We start from the raw sequence: 24,501 nt of genomic DNA, 5'->3' as shown, positions 1-24,501 counted from the left end.
CCCGCCCCCCTGCTTCTGCTGTCACAGTCTCCTATACCATGCTGCCATGGGGAAAGTAACTGCTCCCATTTCTGTCGGCAGGGCAGGTTCTGGTCTTGCACAACCCGAAGAAAGACTGTAACTTGGAGATGACATGACAATGGTACCTGTTCAAAACGCGGAGGAGCCTGGCCAGCTATGCCAGAAAATGAGAGCGGCTGAGAGTGAAGGCAACAACAGCCCGGGCTGCGCTCCGCAGCAGCTTCCCGCTCCAAGAGGTAAAGAAACGCCCCCACTTTCCCCCTACTAGACCCCCACGATGGGCCACGGACCCGGAGAACCTTAGCGTCAAGCCTGAGAATGGCACTAGGGGAAGGGATAGAGAGAGGTGGCCAGGAGTTGGGAGATGGGGGCTGAGTCTCCTCCGAGGTGCTGACCTTGTTTAAAGACAAAAGGTGAGCTGCAAGCAAAATCTCAGGGCTCCCCCCTCCCCCCCACCGCCCTTAGAAACAAGCCTCAAGAGCAATCAATCCCCGAGGAGCAATTACTCTCTTTCCTTAAAGTCGGCAATGGAATGCATACATTCTCTTGGTGGAAAAGTTTGCCAGAAAAGTCGGAAAGACCTGTTAGCACCCATCTATCTGTCCATCCATCCAGCTTTGGGGGGAGGGGGGAGGAAGGTGGCATTCTACAGAGGTTCCCATTTACCGGGGGGCACAGTCACTCTCTCTCTTAGAAAAGCAAATTATTGGATGATGACAATGTCCTTCAGTGCCATGAGACTGTTAAATGTAATGGAAAACATATAATAGATAAAAGTAATCCAGGAACGCTGTCCTTCCACACATCCCCTTTTAAAAATCTCACACTTGAGCCTATTTGCAAAGATTTTAAGCCTCCTTTTAAAGCATGGACTGTCTTCTTGGAAGGAAATTTTTCCATTACTTTTGCTCATAAAGTTTCAGCTAATTCATTTCAGTTGTCTGTGTGAAAGCAAAGTAACTTTCTTTGGTTCTAAAGTTACTTTGTTTTTATTTTACATGCAGAAATTTCCAATACCACACAGCATGTTTCTGGATCTCTCTTCTCAGTCAGTGTGTGCTCAAGGAATAAGAACTAATTTTTATATTAGCCACAGTCTAACATAATTAGATAAACCTGCTTCTGAAAATAAAAATAATATTCCACATTCCAAAGACAAACCTCTGGGGGTCCTTTGTGACTCTGGTTTTGGGTAGCATAACTTGAGGGGAGGGGTTAGAATTTAACACATGCATTTGAGAGCGTCATAATTTAACTATTCTGTATCTAAACTTACATAATAATTCTTGTAATGGAGTTATACCATAATCCTGGTTTTTAAAAAAATGTTACTTAGGTTTTTTTTTAAGTCTTCAATGTTTGTTTAATGAAATGCTGTCTTCCACTAACAGATCATTCAGATTTCATTGTAATTCAGTTTGATCATTAGGACATCAGCATTCCATTTCTGTCAATGAAATTCCTGAATATTTACATAGCTTCATATATGAAAAACAACAATTATATCAGAGAGTGAAACATTTAATTTTTTTTTTAAACCCTTAACTTCTATGTATTGGCTCCTAGGCAGAAGAATGGTAAGGTTGGGCAATGGGGGTCAAGTGACTTGCCCAGGGTCACACAGCTGGGAAGTGTCTGAGGCCGGATTTGAACCTAGGACCTCCCATCTCTAGTCCTGGCTCTCAATCCACTGAGCTACCCAGCTGCCCTGAGAGTGAAACATTTTAAAGTGTTCAGTAATTCATTAGGCAGAGACTTATCAGGTGCCTACTGTAAATAGTTTATTATTAGATATGGAGATCAAGGAAGAATTATGAGACATGGACCCTGCCCCACACAAGTTCTTGATAAATCAAAGGAGATAAGATATGGGCATAATTAACTATAATATGAAATAGCATGTGATAAATGTGTAATAAAGTTAGATATAATTTCTATGTCATTTCACAGGAGAGATAATTTCTGATAGGAATTAGCAGAGGGAGGCATTTGATTTGGTCCTTAAAGGATTTTAAGCAATGCAGAAATAGATCTGGCAATAAAAGAAGAAAGCATTCCACAGATAAGAATACTGATTGATTGATAGTATAAAAGAATTAATGATATAATAACTCATAATAATATTCAGCAGAATGTAAGCTCCTTGAAGGCAGAAATTGTTTCTTTGTAAATTAGCACTGAGACAGCCTTTCATTTATTGGTAAACACTCATTAAATTGAATAACATGTAGCACTTTAAGATGTGCAAATAACTATTTTTTTAGTAACCTTTATGAATTCAGGAACGCAAAAATTTTTACCACCATTTTATACCCAGAGAAATGGAGACTCAAGAGAGGTTAAATTAATTGTCCAGGCATAACATCAATAATTATGTGCAAAAAGAAAGGATTTTACATTGTTGTGGAAAAATCAAATTGGTGACTAATGGAAAAAATACATTTGGTCTTGGAATTCTTTTTCATACTTATATTTTATTTTGAATGTCTTTTATCTATGAATTCAAAATTGAACAAAAGTAATAAAACTCTACTGTTAAACTCAATGAATGGAAAAGCTCCCCACAGTTCGTATTCTGTAGCTCTTCTCACCTGTTCCCTCATAGGCACTTCAAATTGGGAGTAAACAGTATCAGCTCTCAATCTGTTGTTACCAAAGCTTAGATGCTTTCTCTTTATGTATGTGCCTTTACTGTCTTAGACCTTGTCTAACAATATCAATTCAGAATAAGAGTAAATAGAAAGAGAAATAGTAGCAAATCAACAAAGGGGAAAATAGATGATGTCTTAAGAAAAAAATTGCCAGGAATAAGCCTTCATGTGAATAAATTAACTGAGAATAATTGAAAATTGGTTGTGGAACTACTGGTTTTGATAAAATGGTATGTATTTGATACTCTAAATTTGTACAACTTTATGTCTCCCAAAGTAATACAAAATATAATTTTAAAATAACATCTAACATTTTATAGCTGGAAAATATATATATTTTATATTTACATAGATCAAAATGTACTTAAACCCCAAAAAATGTTAAAAAATGGTAGGTGGGAGGCAGCTAGGTTAATCAGTGAATAGAGAGCCAGGCTTAGAAACAGAGGTCCTGGGTTCAAATCTGACCTCAGAGACTTCCTATTTTATCATCCTGATCAAGTCACATAATCCCTGTTGCCTAGCCCTTATTTGTCTTTCTCCCTTGGAACTCATACTCAGTATTGATTCTAAGACAGAATGTAAATTTTTTAATGGTATGTGGATATTCTGATCATACTTTAAATATATTCATTACTTTTCTTATTAGAATGTTAAGATTTTCCATCATTTCAAAAAATAAAAAAAGAATCTTTCATCTATATTGAATCTTTCTTGTAACAAAGGAATCATAAACATCTGATATAGTGACTATATCCAATGATGTAAACAAGATACTACTATCCTCTAGTCCTTTGCACATTTGTCATGAGGAGGGAGAGGGATATATGTTTTTTTAAAAAAAGAAACCATTATTATATAGAAAAGGAGTAAAAATATTTCTATAAAAATCTTAATAACTGAATTCTGTCTTATTTGGCCTGTGAATGGTTTGAACTATAGCCGAATAGATGAACTAAATTATTAATTGGCATTTTTCTGCACTGCCCAAGGCATGTCTGAGTGTCAAAGGCAATGACATATATGTTATGAGATGTGGTTACAGATATTTTGCTCTATGTTAAATAAAGATGCTCTATAAGACTGTCATTTAAGCTTTTTGATTTTTTAAAGTAAGAATGGCATTTCTACCTAAATGAGATGAGTCAGAAGACCTGAATTCTTGGTCCAGCTCTAATACTAACTAGTTGTGTAACTCTGGACAAGTTGACCCAACTTCTCTCAGTTTCCTCAACTATAAAGAGAAAGGAGTTAGACTAGGTTATCTCTAAGGTCTCATCTGAGCAGCACAGTGAGATCACTAGGTCTGGAGTCAAGAAGATCTGATTTCAAATCTAGCCTCCTCAGACACTTAACTAGCTGGGTGACCCTGGGCAAGTCAGTTAATCCTCCTTGCCTCATTTCCTCATCTGTAAAATGAGCTAGAGAAGGAAATTGCAAACCATTCAAATATCTTTGCCAAGAATACCCCAAATGGGGTCGTAAAGAGTCAGATACAACTGAATTAACTGAACAATAATAGCAAAAAGGCCCTTCCATCTTTGATATTATTTAAGACAATGTTTGCCTTGTACTTTGAACTTCCACTTGAAGGATGCTATTTATTTTTACTTCTCTATAATGTCTAGGACTTCTTTTATCTAAAGAGCTCAGAATATTGATGATTATGAAGTCCTTAATGTAGAAAGCTTTCTTCACCTCTCTGGAGGCAGACACTGAGACATAAAGAAAGGTGACTTATACTGTGAGGGTTCAGGGATCATGGAATTGTAGACTTGAGACTGGAAGAGATCTCTGTGGAGACCTACTCTGACTTCTTCATTTTACATAAAAGAAATCTGAGATCTAGAGAAGCTAAGTGACCTTTTCAAGGTTATCTATATTGTAGTAGGTCCAGGAAAAGAATCTGGTTCTACAGAGTCCTAGTTCTGTGTTCTCTCTACTATCCCGCACTCCCTCTTCCTGAGTATATTCTCATCTTATGGCTCTCCCAAGCTTCTTGGAATTCTTGACTCTAAAGATACTCCTTTGTGATTTAAGGGGTACAATGGAAAAAGTATTAACTCTAGAGTAAGAAGAACTTCATTTAGATTCTGCCTCTACTGTTTACTATCTGTATGTCCTTGGACCAGTGATTTGGTTTATTCATGTGTAAAATGAAAGGTTTGGACTAGATAACCTTCCATCTTTAGATCCATGTTGAATGATTCTTTCCCAATACTTCTCTCTCTGTCTCTGTCTTTCTGTCTCTCTTCTGTACCATAGAAGACAGAATTGGGTATAGTCCTTAGGACATGGATTTAGAATCGAGAAGATCTAGGTTAGTACCCCCTCCATTCCTGACTTTCATTGCCTTACAACCTGGATACTTTACTTCCATGGAAAGTTTCCTCATGTATAAAATTAGGAGATTGAATTAGATAGCCTTTGAAGCCATATTAAACTCCAGAACTGTGACATTATGATCTTTTCCCCCCATTGATTTCCTCTCTTCTTCTTTCTTCTAGAGAAGCAAGAAATATCATACACAATATTCTGTTCATGACACCTGCAATTTCTATCTTGCTTCAAGCTTGGGGCAGTTTCCTGAAATACTGCATACATGGAGGGAGATGGTTTTTCTAATGACCCGAGAGACTTCTAAAGTGGAGAGACTAGATTCAGAGTTCAATAAAATGGGAGAGGCAGGGCAAGGTACCAAATTTTCAGTGGTGAATAGGATGCAGGACTCTACATTACAGGATTATCGTATAAATTGCCTCAAGTTGGGGGCATGTGTGTGTGTGTGTGTGTGTGTGTGTGTGTTTGTAAAATTACTGGCCCCTGAGTGAAGCCCATGAACTATTAGAAATTAGCCAGCCAAGATTACTTACAAATTTCAGGTGGAGCTGCAATATAGAGAATCTTCACCCCAATTTTGTGCTTTAAGAGGGGTCTTTATTAGCTATACATATCAAAATACTGTATTTGTAATAAAGCTACATATGCATATGAAGGATGAATCAGGTTATTTTAAAAACATTTTCAATTATAGGAGGCCTATATGGTTCATTAACTAAGCATATTTGAGTAAAAATTAATTGCTATATATACAACTTAAATCACAGCTTTACCAGTAGCATTTTTCCCAAAAAAGTTAGTTTAACAAGTGGCTAATAAAGTTCTATGGATTCTTTTGGACCACATTCTGATATATCTTATGTATGATCACCTTAGGTGGCTGAGGCTCAGGTCTCAGGCCTGAGGGATCTCTTTCCCAAAGAGTCTGAGGAAAGGCTTTTTCTTAAGATTTTATTAGTTGGATGGAGTCTGAACTATTTCCTTATAGAAGGATTTCAAAAAATGGATGATTATTGAAACTTTTGAATTAAATCAAGATTTTAATGGGGCTGAAGTTAGAAACTAGAATAAACCCTTTCTTTCTCCAAGAGATTTTTCTCCCGATACATGTGACGGATAAATTTCTTGCTCACTTCTTCCAAAAAAAAAAAAAAAAAAAAAGGTAGAAGTCTAAGTGGAAAGAACATGAGTTAAAATCTTGTGAAATGCTTCCTGATTTAGCACCAGATGAGAAATATATCCTCACAATACATGTTCAAAAATGTAATTTTCACCCTTAGGAGATCTGAGTGTACTCCTGATATAAAAGCTTGTCTTTTCCTAATATATCATATATTGTATTGGTGCCCAGTCTTCTCTTTTGGCTTATATCAGGTACCATCTCTTATGTAAAACCCTTTCCAATGCTCACTAGAAATTATTTTTTATTTATTTGACTCCTCACTCTGAGTAGAATACAAATTCCTTGAAGACAGAGGTTTGATATTTGTCTCTGTATCTCTAGCATGGAGCATTACATTTGAGGTCAGACAACTTTCTGAATTCTGGCTCTGCCCATCACTACTTTTGCGACAGTGGGCAAGTCACTGAACTCCTTGCGCCTCAGTTTGCTCATATGAGGAGTACCATAGTTGGAGCAGATGCAATCTAAATTTATAATCACATGATAAATAGTAGATACTCAATAGATGTCAGCTAAAAAGAAATGAATAGGAATCTTTGACTTGGAAAAGATCTTAGAAATCATCTGTAAGTGACTGAATTTCAATACTGTTCTAGTTGGGTCATTTTTAAATAAGACTGAACAATGATAAAGTTGATTCTTTTAAGTATCAATTTTTAAATTATAAATCATTTTAATTATATTAGTATAAAATTTCATTTTATTATTTCATTTATATTAGTATAAAATTTGTTTTGCATATAAATAAAATGCGATTTTTTAAAAATTTGAAATTGTCTTTCCCTAAGGGATTCAATAATGCTTCTTCAGAATCTACCTGACTCATACCAGTTTGGCATCATATTTGTGGACTCAACATTCTTTTCTGCTTTATGTTTTAAATGAAGTTGAGAAAGAGAGATAATGACAGGTGAGAACCTTTCCTTACATGAAACCCCTGATTCAGATATGGAAGGTTTTTGCTGTTATTTTCAAGAGGTACACAGAACAACAAATAGCATTTACTTTGTGGTAAGAGTTCCAACATGAATGGGATATTCATTTTATTTAGGAAACTATAGGAAACCCCAGGGCAGGATCACAGAAAGATTTTTCATGTCACAGACAAGTTTATTTTATGTAAGGACCGCCAAGTTTGAAAATAAAATATATTCAAATATGAACTGGTATGATACTAATGTGTTGGGTCATATAGGGACAGCTTTTTCTCTGTCTTCTATTTCTTTGGTATCAGCAAACCAGATCGTTTTTAATAAACTTTTACTTTGATGCTGCATCATTGCTTAGAGGTAACCCTGGTGTTGGGAGATTATATTAAGAGGAAACAAGCTCTTGGCATTCCTAAAGCTGGAAGTCTTTGGAGTACAAGGAGTCTACCTAAATTAAGAGAGACATCCATCACCAGAAGGTTAGCCAGTAAGAGATTTTTATTTCTTTTTAGCCACTGTAATTGCTGAAGACCATCCACTAGGGTTTAGAACTATTGTGATCCTACAGTGATGAAATGATGAACCTATGAAGAAAGATGGATCACTTCAGATGCCACTAACTTTCCATTTGACCATCTTCCTAGTTCTCTCTATAACATGGGGATATTAGACTATATGATCTTTAAAGTTCCTTCCAGCACTGACATCCTATATAGGGCCATGGTTCAAATCGTTACCTCTCCCACTGAGCTTTTGTTAATCCAGATAACAATGACTTTTCTTCTTTCTGATCATCTGTAGCACAAGTTATATGTACTGTGCATTAAAGCACCTGACTTCATATTCAAGCCAAAATGAATTAGTATTATATGTATTTCATGTGTTGTGTAAGTTTTGTCTGTCAAGACTTCCACTCATCAAGTGGAAGGAGAGTAAGTATATGATTTTCTTTGTAAGTAGAAGGAGTAGAGGGTTTAGAATTGGAGGATTTGGGTTGCAATCCCAGTTTGGCTACTTATGACAAAGGTGACCTTGGGTAAAACATGAGACATCTTGAGGCCTTAGTTTCTCATCTGTAAAATTATAGTCATGAAATAGAGGGTCTCTAAGATTCCTTCTATCTTAAAATCTATGATCCTATGATCTTGAATACTCTAACATATACAAGGCACTCTTTAGATGTTGCTGGTGGTTGTTGTTGAGTTGTTTCAGTTATGTTTGACTCTTTAGGACCCCATTTTGGATTCTTTTGGCAAAGATAATGGAGTGGTTTGGCATTTCCTTCTCTAGTTCATTTTATAGATGAGGACTAAGGCAAATAGGGTTAAGTGACTTGCCTGGGTCACATAGTCAGTAAATACCTGAGACTAGATTTGACCTCAGAAAGATTAATCTTCTTGTCTTTAAACCTGGTATTCTATCCACTACATCACCCAGCTAGAGCTATAAAGGAACAAAATCAAATAGTTCCTGACCTCAAGGAGCATATATTCTATTAAGGAATTACATATATGTATCATATATTATTTATAACCCAAGATGTTATATTATTTATGTTATATATATATATGTATGTACATACATATATATACATATACGTGTGTGTGTGTATATATATACTTTGACAGAAGCCGTAAATTCTAAGAAGTCAGGGTAAGAAGAAAATATATTCCAGACATAGGGAAAAGCTAGCAAAAATACAGAATTAGGAAGTGAAATGTTGAGTTTATAAACAGCAAGAAGTTTTTAAAGCTACTTAGAGACTGGACATATGTGTGTATGTGCATGTATGCGTGTAATTATATTTCCACACTCCACATCCCTGCCCCAGGGCTGAGCATATTGATGAGCTAGAAGTACTCAATAATCATGTGTAGAATTGAATTGAGCCAAGTAAAAGATATTTTAAAAAAATTTTTACAAGGTAGTGTGGGTCCAAGTCACGTAATTGTCTAGGAATGCACAGAAAATCAATGGGTAAATGTGCTATTAAACCAAGAAGAAATATGGTGATAGTATGGTTAGGTGAATTTGAAGCCGAATAACTAGACTCAACAAATGTTACTTGATTTCAACGTTGAAGGAAATCTCCCTCCCTTCCTTCTTTCCTTTCTTTCTTCCTACCTTATTTAAATATTTAAAATTTTTAAATTGTTCAAATATTCATATATTTAAAACTTTCTATTTATGTCTTTTTTTAAAACATTACCCTAATTTCCCAGTATATCCCTCCTTACCCCTTTCTCAAAGAAACAACCCTTATACAGAGTTGCATAACAGAGAATAAAGAAATTAAAAGACAAAAGTTTGGCAAAGCTAAACAAAGTAATGATAAAGTCTGACATATGTAGTGTTCCATAGTCACATCTCTATTTGAAAAGAAAAAAAAAAAAGAAGATATTCTCTCATTGTGTTCTTTGAGGACAAACTTGGTCATTATAATTACACAGCAGCCACCCACTGATTGTCACAAAGGTATCTCAATTTCAGTATGTCCAAAAATAATTCATTAACTGTTCCTCCCTTCCAAGAGGCATCTTTATTCTAAACTATTTTTCTATTACATTTCCACTGTCCTTCCAGTTATCCAGGCCTGAAACTTCAGAGTTATCCTTTAGTCTTCACTTTCCTTCATTTCCTATTTCCAAACAATTTCTAAGTCCTAACAATTCTCCCTCTTCAACAGTTCTCATAGTTGTCTCCTTGCCATTGCATAGCCACTAGTTCACTCTCCCACCTAGATGAATGCAACTTTGAATTGGTTTCTCTGCCTATGATCTCTCCCTTCTCCAATCCATCTCCTACACAGTTGTCAGATTAATATTCTTTTTTAATTAAATTAATTTTTACAATTCTGAATATAAGCATTCCTCAAACCCAAGCATTTACATATATATGTGTGTGTATACATATGTATATATATGTATATTACCATCTCTGAAAGAGAAGACAAAAAATGAATGTTTTAGAAAATTAACTGAGGGCAGTTCTTTCACTGAAAATAGAGAAAGGGGAAAGGAGGATGTCAGTGGCTTGTGTTCTTTGCATCAACTTACTCATTTGGTTCTAAGAAGCAATTTATTTGGTTCATCCTTTAAACTGCAATCAAAATCTTTTGTTCCCAGAGTTCAAGTTTCCAATTTAATGATATCACTGCTTCTGTGATCTTTAAGGAAAAGGCCATTGTTATTCTAGGTATTTCCAGTTTAGAACTACTAGGGTGATCACTATCAAACCTTTTTGTGTGTGTGTATTTGTATATATGTGTGTGATGTGTCTTCTCAATAGAATATAAGTTCCTCTCAGACATGGATACTATTATTTTTAGTATTGTATCCTCAGCAGTTAGTTGAGTGCTTAAAAGGATTGTTGAATTGAACTGAATGGTATATAGTAAATACCATGAAAATATTGTACATTCAATCGTTACAAATAACATTAATAATAGGAAAAAATTAAATTGGTATTTAACCATAGTTCAACTTTGAATTTTTGCCACTTAGTTTTATTTTAAGAAGCAAACTAACTATGAACCTACATTTAAAGTTTTCATTATTTGAAAATGGCACTGATGTAAAATTATGGGTAAAAGACATCCCACCAGATGTTGTAGCAGAGATTTCTTGTTCAGGTGTGGGCTGGAATAAATGACTTTTGAGATCTTTTACTATACTGAGATTTTGTGATTCCTTGATCCAGAAGAAGACTTGCAGCCTATTAGGGCCCCTATGGAGGATTTCTAGAAGGGCATTGCCAACGGTCCCCAAAAAGGTATAAGGATAGATATGCCAGTCACTTATAGTATGTGCCTTGTTTCTAAATGTTGCTTCTTTTAATTTTCTTCTACTAATGATGATAAAACATTATATTTTAATATAATAAACTACTATATACCTTTTAACCAGAAAATATAGCACAAGCTAGGGCATGGGCCATGTTAATTAGTGGTCACTGAACAAAGGATTCAAACAGGAGATGTTCAAGAGAAAAGATGACACTATTTGAGCTTACCCTAGAAACCTTACTAAAGGGAAGGTTTCAAATCCAGTAAATTATTCTGTCACTTTACAAACTCTCTCACCTTACACTCATTTTTCTCCCAAAAGAAAAAGCTCCAAAAATCATAAGTACAAAAACATTTTTATTTAAAATGAAAATTCAAAGGGAAAAAAGAACACGATTGTGCTAATTGGCATCTTTTACACTGGATTTAAAGAATAATTCCCATAGAATCAGTGAATGTAGGTACTTAACAGAAATATTAGGAAATAAAAAAAAGTTGTAACTCTATTGTGCCCTGTGGGCATAAGTGGGTTGCAATCTATTACCAGTGAAGGTTTGAAAGAAGCAGAATAAACAATAGTTTGAGAAAAATGTATCATCAGAAGAGGAAATGAGCTTGCACTATATTGAAGGTGAAGGATAATTGATAAATGGCTTGAGTTCACTTGTTATTTATGCTGTGCGAAGAGAACCTCCAGAGGGAAGAATTAGAAGTAATGGATAGGGGTTGCAAAGAGACCAAGTTAGACTTGTCAAAAATGGAAAAAAATTCCTAACAATTAATGTTGCCCAAAAGCAAAATGGACAGTCTTAGAAGGTGACATTTTTCAGGCACATCATAGCAGAGATTTTTTGTTCAGGTATGGATTGGAATAAATAGCTTTTGAGATCTTTTATTATGCTGAGATTCTGTGATTCCAAGATTCAGAAGGCCTCCAGCCTGTTAAGATCTCTTTGGAGGATTTATAGTAGGGCATTGTCAAGGGTCACAAAATAAGAAAAGGTTGTATGTTCTGTACCCATGAAGAGAGAATCCATATCGCATGAAAGATTGTCACAAGATTTAATATCCTTGGTAGTAGAAGATAAGTCAGGGGCCAGGAGAAGAGAGAGCCACAGCAACTAGGAATTAAATTATAGAATTAAAAAAACTGAAATGTGGGGAGAGTATCCTTAGGATTCCTAGAAAAGTATTCAGCTAAGTCTTGAGAGACTTTGTATAGGCCACTTAACTCATTCTGAGGCTCAGTTTCCTCATCTGTAAAACAGGCAAATCTAGATAATCTTAAAAGTCCTTTCCAGTTGTAAAAAATAAATATGTGATCCTCTGCTCTGGAATCATCTGACTTTAGAAAAACCACCTGACTTGGATAGACTTAAGTGCTACCCCTAGCTTCAAACTACAGAGTTAATTATAAAAGCATTTAGATGAAGTAAAGTACAAATTTTGGGTGACTTTAAAAAAATTAAGCCTTCTGGGACACAAAATTCTAGAAGCTTAACTTGAAGGTCATCTAGTCTAACTATACCTGAACGAGAATCTTTTCTGTAACATAACTGACAAGTAGTAATGCAGTTTCTGCTTAAAGATCTCCACGGAGGTTTAACCTACCATCTTCCAAGTCTGTTCACTTCACTTTGGGATAGTTTGATTATTGGAATCCTCACCCTCATATCAAGCTGTTTCTGTCTTTGCCACTGTGACCCATTTCTACTAGTTCTCTCTTGGAACAAGCGGAACAAAACTAATCTCTTTTTGCCTTGAGAGCCCTTCAGATATTGGAAGTCACAATTATCTTGCCCCTTAGGCTTCCTTTCCTCTCCTTGTTGGTAAAACAAGAGTTAGAGAAAAGAGAACGAAAGGAATAGGGAAGAAGAGAAGAAAGAGCTTAGCCTTGGTTCCAAAAATAACTGCTGTATATGAATTCACCTTTTCAATCTACCCACACCGGTGATAGGAAACGCAGTGGCCTCAATTCAATTCAATTTCAATTTAACAAATATCTATTAAGTGTTGAGAGGAAGCATACCTAGAAAGGATGGAGAGCTGACCTTGGAGTCAGGAAATTCAAGTTCAACTTGTACTACACATTGATTATATAGCCTGGGGCAAGTCACTTAATGTTTCCAAACCCCAGGTCATTCTCCAAGATGGTAAGTCTGAAGGTACTTGTGAATCAGCACTGGCAGGAGGGAGAGTTCATTCATAAGATCATTATGGTAGTTAGGGCTGGGGATAAGATGATAAAATACAGTAGTCCCTAACTTCAAGAATCTTACATTTAAGGATAATGGTTGGGGATAAATTTGAACATGTACAGCCCCAAGCCCAAATCTTCTTTTTGGAAATTGTGCTCACCATTTGAATCTGCCCTATTAATCTAAAAGGGGGGGAAAGTATACAGATATAGAAAAGATGATGACCACAACCCTTAACAGCAATGGAATTTTGCCAATCCTTGTGCCTTTCTACTTTGGCTTACCTTAATAAAGCTTTTGCTCACTTTGTCCATTTAGGTTTAACACCTTCAAATGTGGTTCGATATTGCCTGTCTAAACCAAGATTCTGTTTTATCTTCTGTTCCCTTGGGTTTAGCTACCTCTACTTCATAATGCCAGAATGGGTCCTCAGGAATGACAGGGAATTGGAGAGCTCCTTTTTGTATGAATTATTTTTTTTTGTCATTTTATGCCCTTTTTGTATGAATAAGTAAACTAAATTGGTTTGTCATGAACCCCTTTAATTAGATCAATAATGCAAGGCCTTGCCTATTCTCCCTGAAATCCCCAAATGCGATTAGGACTTTGGGGTGCTATATAAGCTGTGGAGTTCTGGAGATCAAGACCTTCATGACCAGAAGACACCATTGTTGATTTCTGGGCTGGAGCTTATACAAAATTCCATTGTATAGTAAATGCCCAGTAAAAATCTACGTAATGACAAAGAAAAACACTATGATCCTCACATGGATTAAATGGGTCAACTGGCTATAATAGACCTGAATGTAGCATGATATAATACTCAAGTGTGACCTGAATCCTAAAATGTTCAAACCCAGCTGTGAATGTTCTGATGTATATGTATATGGTTCTGTGTGATGCTAACCTAAGGTGTGCTATTTCAATGAGTATGATGACTGAACTGAAGGGAGGAATGGACTAAAAATTGTTTGAATGGATCCAGCTTTCCCACCTCCATGCCATCTTGTTACCAGTTTAGTTTCTAGTTTTATTCAGCAATTGTGGTCTTATTTTTAAACTTGTAAGCATTTAGGTTCTGACAAGGCCGGGCCAAAAAAAGTGACATATGTGTGTGTGTGTGTGTGTGTGTGTATCTGTGTGTAATTTGAAGAAGATAGTTACAGAATTCTAAAACTAGAAAGGATATTAGAGACCAACTGCTCCAATTTACTAATTTTATAGAAAAAATAGTCAAAGCTTAAAGATTTTTTTCTAGGGCCACACAGTGGCTTGTAGACTTATTTAATGTTCTGTGTTGGACTAAGAATATAGGACTCTTAGCTCCAAGACCAGGGCTCTTTCTCCTCTCTCCTGCTGTTTATAGAATTTGCATATGCTTTTTAGTAAGTTTTTGGAATCAATCAACAAATTGTTATCAAAAATCTAAAAGGGTACATGGTTCCAGGAACATTTGGTCCAGGAGAAAAGGAAGCAAATGTTCAGAAATTAAAATATTGTGAGAAACTAAATGTTTCATGGTCTGTGCCAATAATATTTATTTCATCTGCCTGGATATGAGGAATGGACAATATAGCTATTATTGTAGTAATTAATACAGCCGCTGCAAAGAATTGTTTATGCTCAATCCCCAATGCCCTTTTGCTGTATGTCTGAGAACTCTCTCATATAATGCCTCTCTTTTGTTATGACCTTCTGGTAAACCTCCCCCAGACCTCTTTAGGGGAACTTCTTTTGTCTCTGTCCTCTGATTTCTATGACTAAGTTAAAATTCTTCCTTCTACTAGAAGTCCTTTTTGAACCCCTTCAGTACTAGTATCTTATCTTTATTGGTTATCTCCAATTCATCTTTGTTATTATTTTATCTAGCTGTATGAAATAATTTTTGGTAGTTTGATATGGCACTGAATAGATAATTTAATTTAGGTAGAATTGTCATTTTTATCATATTGGCTCAGCCTACCCATGATCAGTTATTGTTTTCCTAATTGACTTTGTGTGAAAAGTGTTTTGTAATCGTGTTCTTGTAGTTGCTCTGTTTGTCTTGGCAGGTAAAACCCATCTCCAATTCATTGTGAAAGTATCTTATTTATTCACAATTGTGTTCATGTTGTCTTCCCCATTTGATTATGAGCTCCTTAAGGGCAAGCACTACTTTTGCTTTTCTTTTTACTTCAGTGCTTAACACAGTGCCTGACACCTAGCAAGGACTTAAATACTTGTTAATATTGTAATGGCTTCCTTAATGAGATAAAGTCTACTGAAGGTAAGGCTAGCCCATTGGATTGATCAGGGTCACAGCGGTGAAAAGGAGACATTAGGTATTCTTTTTAACTGGACAATGAACTATTCTGCAAAGGAGGTGGCAAAGTCCATTGACAAAATGACTGAAGAACTAGTGATAATTTAAGCTAAAGTGAAAAACAACCTTGGCCTCTATCCTTATGCCTGGAATACTTCTCCTTTCTCACCTCTGCCTCTTAGAATCCCTGATCCCTTCCATACTCAACTCAAATGCAACCTTCTCCAGCAGTTTCTACCTGTACTCCACACTATAGGTGCTAATTCTTATCCCTCTGAGATTACCTTTTATTTGCTTTGTATATTGTTGTGTGTGTGTGTGTGTGTGTGTGTGTGTGTGTGTGTGTGTGTGTATTTAAAATGTTGCCTTCCCCATTAGAATATAAGACACTTGAAGGCAGACTCTTTCTACCTGGTACAAAGTAAGTAAGCCCTTAATAAATGCTTATTGACGACTGACCAACAGTAGATATATTTCTGTATCTCTATGTAGATATAGATATCTATCTGTCTGCAAATTATTAAATTAGTGTTAGGTATTATTTATTACTCAAAAGCAGGCAGGATTTAGGTTGAAACTAGGGAATATTCAACCAGCTAAGGAACTTTTCTTCATCTCCCATTGTAAACCCCTAAATTATTTATGGGTGGAGGAGGCTTAATCCAAGCTTCCATATGGCAGGTAAGAATATTCGGTGCCTGGGAATGCTCCCAGGGGGTGGGGGATGGGGAAGGGTAGTCTTATACTTACAAAATAAGTGATGCCCAACGTGGCACAGTATGAAAACCCCCAACTAGAAGTCAGAAGATCTAGAGGAAACTAGACTCGACTGGAACCTTGAGTAAATATTTAATGTTTCTAAACTTCACTTCCTTTATTGGTTCTTTTCTTTTTAAATCAGTCCTTACCTTCTTTCTCAGTATTAATTCTAAGACAAAAGAATGGCAAGAGCTAAGCAAGCAGGGTTAAGTCAACTTGCCTACAGTCACATAGCTAGGAAGTATCTGAGAACAAATTCAAACTTGAGATCTCCCATCTCTAGTCCAGGATGCCTATCCACTGAAGTCACCTAGCTACCCCTATTTCTTTTATTTGTAAAATTAGGGATAATGCCTTCCCTGACTTCCTTATGATGTGGTTGTAAGGAACAAATGAGGTAATGTAACTAAAAGACGTTTGCCTAAGGCTGCCTTACCTTTCATCATCCAAGTGTCTCTATGTTAACATTCATTTCTTCTAGCTATAGAATCATCAAGGTTTGCCCTCTATGGTATTCAGAATAATTGGGAAAAATCTCCAAGGTGATTTTTAAAAAATCTTTTTTTAAAAAACTAAATCTAAATTTTTTTAGATAGATGAGTATCAAACTCAATAAATACCAAAAAAGGAAATTCTCAGTTGATTATTATAATCATGGTTACTAACGAATGTCAAGTATACACCATTGCTTAAAAAGATTCATGACATTTCATTTATGTTGGGCATCCCTTCCAATGATGATTATTATATCCATCCTTGCCTTAGCAGAGGTCTTCGAGTGTTCATGAGATCACAGATTGACAACTGGAAGGGACCTTGGGGTCAGGGAGTCTAGCCCCTTCATTTCATAGATGTGAAAACTGAGGCATATGGGAACTAAGTGACTTATCCAAGGTCATACAGCTAGTACAGAATTTGGATAATGATCTTGCTGACGCAGGAATATATCCATCATCATTCCATGCTATTTCTTTGTGATTGAAAATATTCATCACCATTAGAGAATTTCAGTAAAGGAGAAAGAATGTTGGAGTCCAAAGTCCTGGGTTCTATTCCTGGTTCCACCATTAATCATTTAGATTACCTGAGGCTTAGTTGGTTTTTTTTGTCTAATTTTTTTACATTTTGATACAATTAGTAATCCTTTTTTGACATTTTGCTATCCCTGTTCTCTTCTTCCCTCTCTTCCTCATTTCTCTCCCTTCACAAGACAGCAGATAATATGATATGGATTATTTATATATATACATATACATATATATATATAGTACAATACATATTTTGTGGAAGAAGACACATGCCACTTATACAAGAAAAAAATTCATGGAAGAAATAAAGTGAAGAATGGCATGCTTCAGTATGTACTCAGATTCCATCAGTTCTTTCTCTGGTGGTAGATAGCTTGGAGTTGTTTTGGATCCTTGGGGCTTTTTCCCAGCTACAAAATAGGGCAAATATTGCCTGTCTGGTTAACTGATGACACTATAGGTGTAAAGCAGTGCTTCCCAAACTTTTTTGGCCTACCGCCCCCCTTTCCAGAAAAAAATATTACTTAGCCCCCTGAAAATTAATTTTTTTAATTTTAATAGCAATTAATAGGAAAGATAAATACACCTGTGGCCATCACCATCTCCCCTGGATTGCTGCAGCACCCACAAGGGGTCGGTGGCACCCACTTTGGGAATCACTGGTGTAAAGTATTTTGTGCCTCTAAGGCAGTAGATAAACAAGAGCTTGTTATCACTCAATAGCAATCAGGATTTGGGTGAAAATAAAGAAATCTCAGGACCTAGAGCAATGGTCAGCAACCTTTTTGGCTGTGAGAGCCATAAATTCCTGAGGAAGGAGGAGGATGGAGGTGGAAGGCACTGGAATATGGGTCCGGGGCTGAAGGGCTCCCTGGGGTACATCCTGGGGCTCTGCCCGGACTGGCAGGTTGGAAGGTAGAGCCAGATATGGCTCAAGAGCCATACATTGCTGACCCCTGACCTAGACATCATTACTGTAGACCTCTTTAGAATATTTTTTCTTGGAAATTCATTTATCTGGGAAAATCAAGTGTACCTATTTGAAAATAAGGGGAAAACCAAATGACTTTGAAGATCTCTCCCAATTGTTTTTATCACAAGCCAATTTTAAAAATCATTCTGCAGAAATAAAAAAAAAATCAACCTGAACAATAAGTTAGTGGGAAAGTTAGGCAGATAAAAACAATGCTGCCCACAATGGGCCAGATTTATTATGTCTGTAGGTTTTGTCTCACCTCTCACAAGGTAAAACATAGAGATATAAAGCTCCTGGCTTACGCTGTCACAGTTTGTGCTGTGGAAAAAATTCTGGATTTGGGTCATCTCCTCTATATTTGAATGCTGGCTCTGCTGCTAACTTCCTGTATTATCTTGAACAAATTACCTAATTTCTTTAAGACTGAATTTCCTTCCTTGAGAAATAGAGAGGGTAGAGGGAGATGGGCTAGAACAAAAGTCCTTAACCCACCATCCATTACTTTAAAAAAAAAGTTTGATAACTACTTAAATTCAATTGGTTCCCTTTGTAATTCTAGGTATTTTGTTTTATGGATTTAAAATTAGTATTCTGAGAAGTCATAGGTTTCGCCAGACTATCAAGGGGGGATCCATGACACAAAAGAAGAACCCCTGAACTAGATGATTCCAAGTTTCATTTTAGCTATAGGACATCTAGTCCAGTGCTTTTCTCTGTCGTTTTCATTGATATATACAATCTAGTTTCCTATAGCAGAAGCTCAGAGTTTGAGAACCACAGTGTTCAAAAGGAGGTTGAAGTGACCCTAAGGGAGATGTTTTCTTTAGCTAGATTTATACATTCATGCTACAACTAGAAATCAATAACTTTGTACAAGAGAAAGGGCATTGCCTCTGAAAGGAAAGAAATAAGCACTTATTAGGCACCATTATTATGTGCCATCCATTGTGCTCTATGGATATCTTATTTGATCCTCTAACCACACTGAGAGGTAGGTGCTATCACTATCCCCATTTTTTAGATAAGAAAACTGAAACAAATAGGTAAAATGGCTTGCTCAGGATCATAAAGCTAGTAAATACGTGAGGTTGGATTTGAACTCAAGTCTTAAGGACTTATGGTGAAAAATGCTATCTACTTTCTTCAAGATGGAGAAATGATGGACTTTGGGTAGAAACTGAAGTATTTTTTTCCTTTATTTTTCTTGCTGCTTCTTTTTCTTTCTCCTGCAACTTGGCTAATGGGGAAAATATGCTTTGCATGACTTCATATACACAATGAGTATCGGATTTCTTGCCTTCTCAATGAGTGGGGGAAGGGTGGAGAGAGGGAGAAAATTTGGAACTAAAAATAAAATGAAGAATGAACTCAAGTCTTCCTGACTGCAGGCTCAGTGCTCTATCCACCAGGCCACCTAAGTGCCTCTGGAGTCAGGGGACCTCAGTTCTAAATCCTATCTTGATGTTTACAATCTGTGTGACCCTGGACAAGTTGTTTAACTTCTCTAGATCTTAGTTTCCTTCTCTATAAAATGAAGGAGTTTGAATAAGTCTCTGAAGTTTCTTCTAATGCTAGAGCTACAGTGGGTCATCATATATACCTGTTGAACCTTGCCAGAGATGACCAAAGATGAATGTGAGCTTCCAGGCACTTGGATGAACCCATGGAGAAAATTAAAACAACAAAACAAAAAATGAATGAATGAATGAATGAATGAATGAATGAATGAATGAATGAACTAATGAATAAACAGACAAGTAGATAAGTAAGTGGGCAAGACTCTCTGGCATCACTAAAATCATGATATGCATTTGTAGGCTGCTGGATACACTACTTAACAGATGAGGGAATAAAAATACAGCCAAGGGAAATTGTTTTGTTCAGTTCTGTATCCCAGTTGTTTTACAACATATGAGTGTCTAGAGAAGTGGGATGGGAGTTGGGGACTGGGTAAAATCACAGGACAGGGGTTCTCAGGATTTTTTATATCATATAACCTTTTATTAAAACAAAAACTTGTAACCTTTGTAAGATTAAAATTAATCTCTAATAACTCCAAGTATTATATTTTATAAAGTTTATTAATAATCACTTGAAGTAGAAGAAAAAAGAAATAGAAGTAAAGCCTGAGTAAAACTCTCCTGCCTCTCACCTCACCCCACCTTCACAAACCACTATCAGGGGGAAAAAAAGAGAGGGATGGAGCTATGCAAAACTTACATCCTCCCTATGTTAGCACGGAATGTGAGAGAGAACGTGGGAAGCTGGGATTTAGAGTTCTGGGGAGCAAATCCTAATTACACACCTTGACTAATTTGAAAAGAGATTATTAGTTTGAAAGTGATGTATGAGGCAAACACCAATAAGATAAAGATTATTGTGCAAGCCTGTAGCCAATTACTTATATTAAAGGGGGCTAGGGAAAGAAATCTGAAATGTTTGTCTTTTTTGGTTTATTTTTTTTTTGCAAATTTAACAAATATAAGCAATTCAAACCTGAAGCAAAATTGGGAAGACTATAAAAAGCAAAACAAAACAACTATGAACTTCTACCATATAATCTTTTTTAAACTCTTAAATTTTGTCTTAGAATCCATTCTAAATATTGGTTCCAAGGCAGAAGACTGGTAAAGGGTAGGCATTTGGGGTTAAGTGACTTGCCGAAGGTAACACAGCTAACAAATATCAGAGGTCACATATGAACCAAGGACTTACTGATTCCAAGCCTGTCCCTCTATCCACTGAGCCACCTAGCTGCCCCTCTTGATTTTTTTAAAAAAAAAAACATGAATGAACTTTAAAAGTTGTATTAGCAAATTGTTTCACTGTATTTTCTTTTGTATCTCCCCTCTCTTCCTTTTTGCACCTTTCATTTTTTACTTTTTCATTTTTAATTGTCATGCAAAACACAGTTCCATATTGGTCATTGTTGTAAGAGCAAACTCATACAAAACAAAAAAACCCAAATAAAACTATAAATACACTGATGTGAAAGATGACTCCAGCAGTTTTTTCTCTGAAGGTGGATAGCATTCCCTGTCATAAGTGTCTCAGGATTGTCCCAGATCATTACATTGCTGAGAGTAGCCAAGTTTTCACCAGATAATCATGGTCCAATATTGCTGTTATTGTGTACAATGTTCTCCCAGTTCTGTTTATATCACTCTGTATCAGATCTTTCCAGATTTTTCTGAAACCATCTTGCTTATCATTTCTTACAGTAGAGTAGTATTCCATTACCAATGTGTACCACAATTTGTTCAGCTATTTTCCCAATTGATGAACATCCCCTCAATTTACAATTCTTTGCCACCACAAAAAGAGCAGCTATAAATAATTTTGTACAAGTAGGTCCTTTTCTTCTTTTTTATTCTCTCTTTGGGTTATAGACCCAGTAGTGATATTACCAGATTGAAGGGTATGCACAGTTTGATAGCCTTCTGGGTATAGTTCCAAATTGCCCTCCAGAATGGTTGGATCAGTTCACAACTCCACCAACAATGTTTTGCATCTTTTATGGAAAACAGCAAGTTTTCCATAGATCAACTTAGCTAAAATTCAGACACATTTTCTTCCCAATAAGGCCACTTGGAAAAAAATCAAATATTTACTTCAAAGATATAGCAAGAACAAACATCCAAATATTCTCCCAGCGTCTTGGGGAAACAATCCCTTCCTTTATAGTCTGGTTACTTGGGAGGGGAGAGGGATTAGGTTCACAATCTAACTCAGTTTCTTCATAGCATTAGTCCTATCATGTTCTATGTCCAAAATGCCCAACTGGGTTTATGCCCTAGGATCCTGGTTTCTCAGAACTACCTTACTGGGCTGGTTGCTACATCTAGTCTGGAATCTTGGGCTCCAAGGACCCCATGCCTTGAGCTTCTGGATCAGGGACTCTATCCCCTGCACCTGCAATTAAAAAAAAAACTGATCAAAATTGTAAGTCTTGGGGACAGGGAGCCTAAGGGGATGGAGAAGGTTGTATTTTCCATAGCTTATTACATGATATTTATGCTGTAATACACGAGTCTTTTATCCTTGGATGCCACCAGAAAGAATGTTGAAATATCATTATTCATAAGGTGTTTCCAGTCCCAGATATCATATTTTAAGAGAGACATTGATAAACTAGAAAAGGGTTCAGAGAGAGTGAACCTGATTATTTAAAAAATGAATGATTATTGTTTTAAAAATGCAAATCAATAAATGAGATATTTTCAATCTATCAGATTGGCTAAAATGATATAAGGGCAAAATGACACATAATGAAGGGGATGTGGAAAAAAGGGAAACTAATGCACTGTTGCTGCAACTGTGAACAGATCCATCCATTTTGGAGAGCAATCTGGAATTATACCCTAAGAGTTATAAAACTGTGCATACCTTTTGACCTAGCAATTATCCACTATCCACTAGAAATAATCCACTATTATTTCCTAAGGCGATCAGAGAAAAAGGAAAAGAAACTATATGTGCTAAAATATTTATAGCAACTCTCTTTGTGGTGACCAAAGAAATTGGAAATTGAGGGCATACACATCAATTGGGGCACGGTTAAATGACTGTGATAGATACTGCTGCACTGTAAGAAATGATGAGCAGGTTAACTTCGGAAAAACATTGAGAGACCTACATGAAATTATGAAGAGTGAAACTACCAGAACCAAGAACAGAAATATTGTATGAAAAATGATTTATACATATATCTCTCCACCTCCAGAGAGGAAAAAGAGAACTGACAAATACAAACAAGCAAGACAGTTTTATATTTACATTTATCTTTTTTTGTCAAATGATATCTTCTCTAATGGAGGAAGGGGAGGGAAGGGGAGAGATATCTGAGAATTTAAATGCAATAAACAAGTTAATTAATTAATTTTAAAAATAAATGGTTAAAAGAATTAGGGAAATTTAACCTGGAAAGGGAAAGAATCTGAGAGTAGGCAAATAAGAGTAGATGACATTTCTTTGGAAGTTTTGGGGCTACAGAACAGTTTTTATTTTAAGCTATTAACATCTAAAATTGCACTAAAACATTTGAGACACCCTGTACACATTATCTCATTCTTTACAACACTGTGAGCAATATGAAAAAAACTGAAACTCAGAAGAATGAAATGATTTATCCATAATTATATCCCCTAGAACAGTGATGGCAAACCTTTTAGAGACTGAGTGCTCAAACTACAACCCTTATACCTCACGTGAGCCATTCCCTTACCTCAGACAGGGGAGGAAGGACGCATTCCCATTGCTGGGCAGAGGGATAGGTGAAGTGAGAAATGTCCTCAGGCCCACGTGGAGAGGGGGAAAGGATCAGCCACCTCCAGCACGTTTGTCATAGGTTTGCCAGCATGGCCCTAGAATATATCAGAAGCAGGATTTGACACCAACCTCATACTTTTCCTCTATACTCCACTACCTCCCAAATTGACAAATAAGCCATTAAGTGGTTCAATGGATAGAGTGCTAGACCTGGAGAGTGACCCTGACCAATATGCTGCCTCAATTTCCTCATCTCTAAAATGGGAATTTTAACCTCACCTACCTCACAGGGCTGTTGCAAAGATAAAATAAGATAGTATTTGTAGATCTTAAAGTACTGCATAAATTCTTGTTATCATTATCTAGAATTAGACTTAATATCCATGATTCCAGAAGTCAAAATTAGCTCCAGAAAATAGAGTTTAGGAGAAAGCTTTTTGTCAATATATGTTCCTTTAAATTTTTTTTTTACTTTGTCAATCCATATTCTATTTAGAGAACCAGAACTGGCCCTCAGTACATTTTACTGCCTTGTAATGTAGTGAATACATGTCACTGGAAGTCTTTGAACAGAGGTTGGATGCCCATTCATAAGAGATTATAGTGGGGATTTTGGCACTGGGCAGTGGCTGGAATAAATGACTAAGGTCCCTTCCAATTCTCATTTTCTGATTCTCTGAAGCCACAAATACCAAGAAGGATTAGGGTAATAAATTTGGGGGTAGGGATTGTAGGAGTTGTAATAAAATGTTTCTGTCTTATTCCTTATCTGGGTCATAATAAAGCAAATATGAGGAAATTTTCTTCTGCAGGTATCAACATTAATATTGCTCACTTTATAGAATGGCTCTTAATAATAACAACCAATGTTTTTAAGGTTTGCAAAATGCTTTATATATATATATCATCTCACCTGATCCTGGTACCCACCCTGTGAAAGAGGTACTGGCAAATAGGAATATCTCTGTTTCATAAATGAGGCAATTGAGACATGAAAGTTAAATGATTTACCCGGAGTCGTGCAGCTAGTGTCTAAGGCCAGTTTTGTGTTTAGGTCTTCTT

The 24,501-nt window shown here is 36.2% G+C and overlaps 1 protein-coding gene across 1 annotated transcript in view; it reads left to right on the top strand.

Moving 5' to 3' along the window:
• Window positions 1-133: 133 nt before the first annotated feature.
• The window catches only part of SLC2A12 (solute carrier family 2 member 12), a 66,840-nt gene continuing 42,472 nt past the window's right edge, over window positions 134-24,501 (top strand). Inside the window, exon 1 of the mRNA XM_044674553.1 lies at window positions 134-257. Within this exon, the coding sequence (XP_044530488.1) occupies window positions 134-257 (124 nt within the window). The remainder of the gene's footprint in view (window positions 258-24,501) is intronic.

The sequence above is a fragment of the Gracilinanus agilis genome, chromosome 4 (genome assembly GCF_016433145.1).
Source record: "Gracilinanus agilis isolate LMUSP501 chromosome 4, AgileGrace, whole genome shotgun sequence".
NCBI lineage: Eukaryota > Metazoa > Chordata > Mammalia > Didelphimorphia > Didelphidae > Gracilinanus > Gracilinanus agilis.
This window is presented reverse-complemented; position numbering and strand designations above follow the sequence as displayed.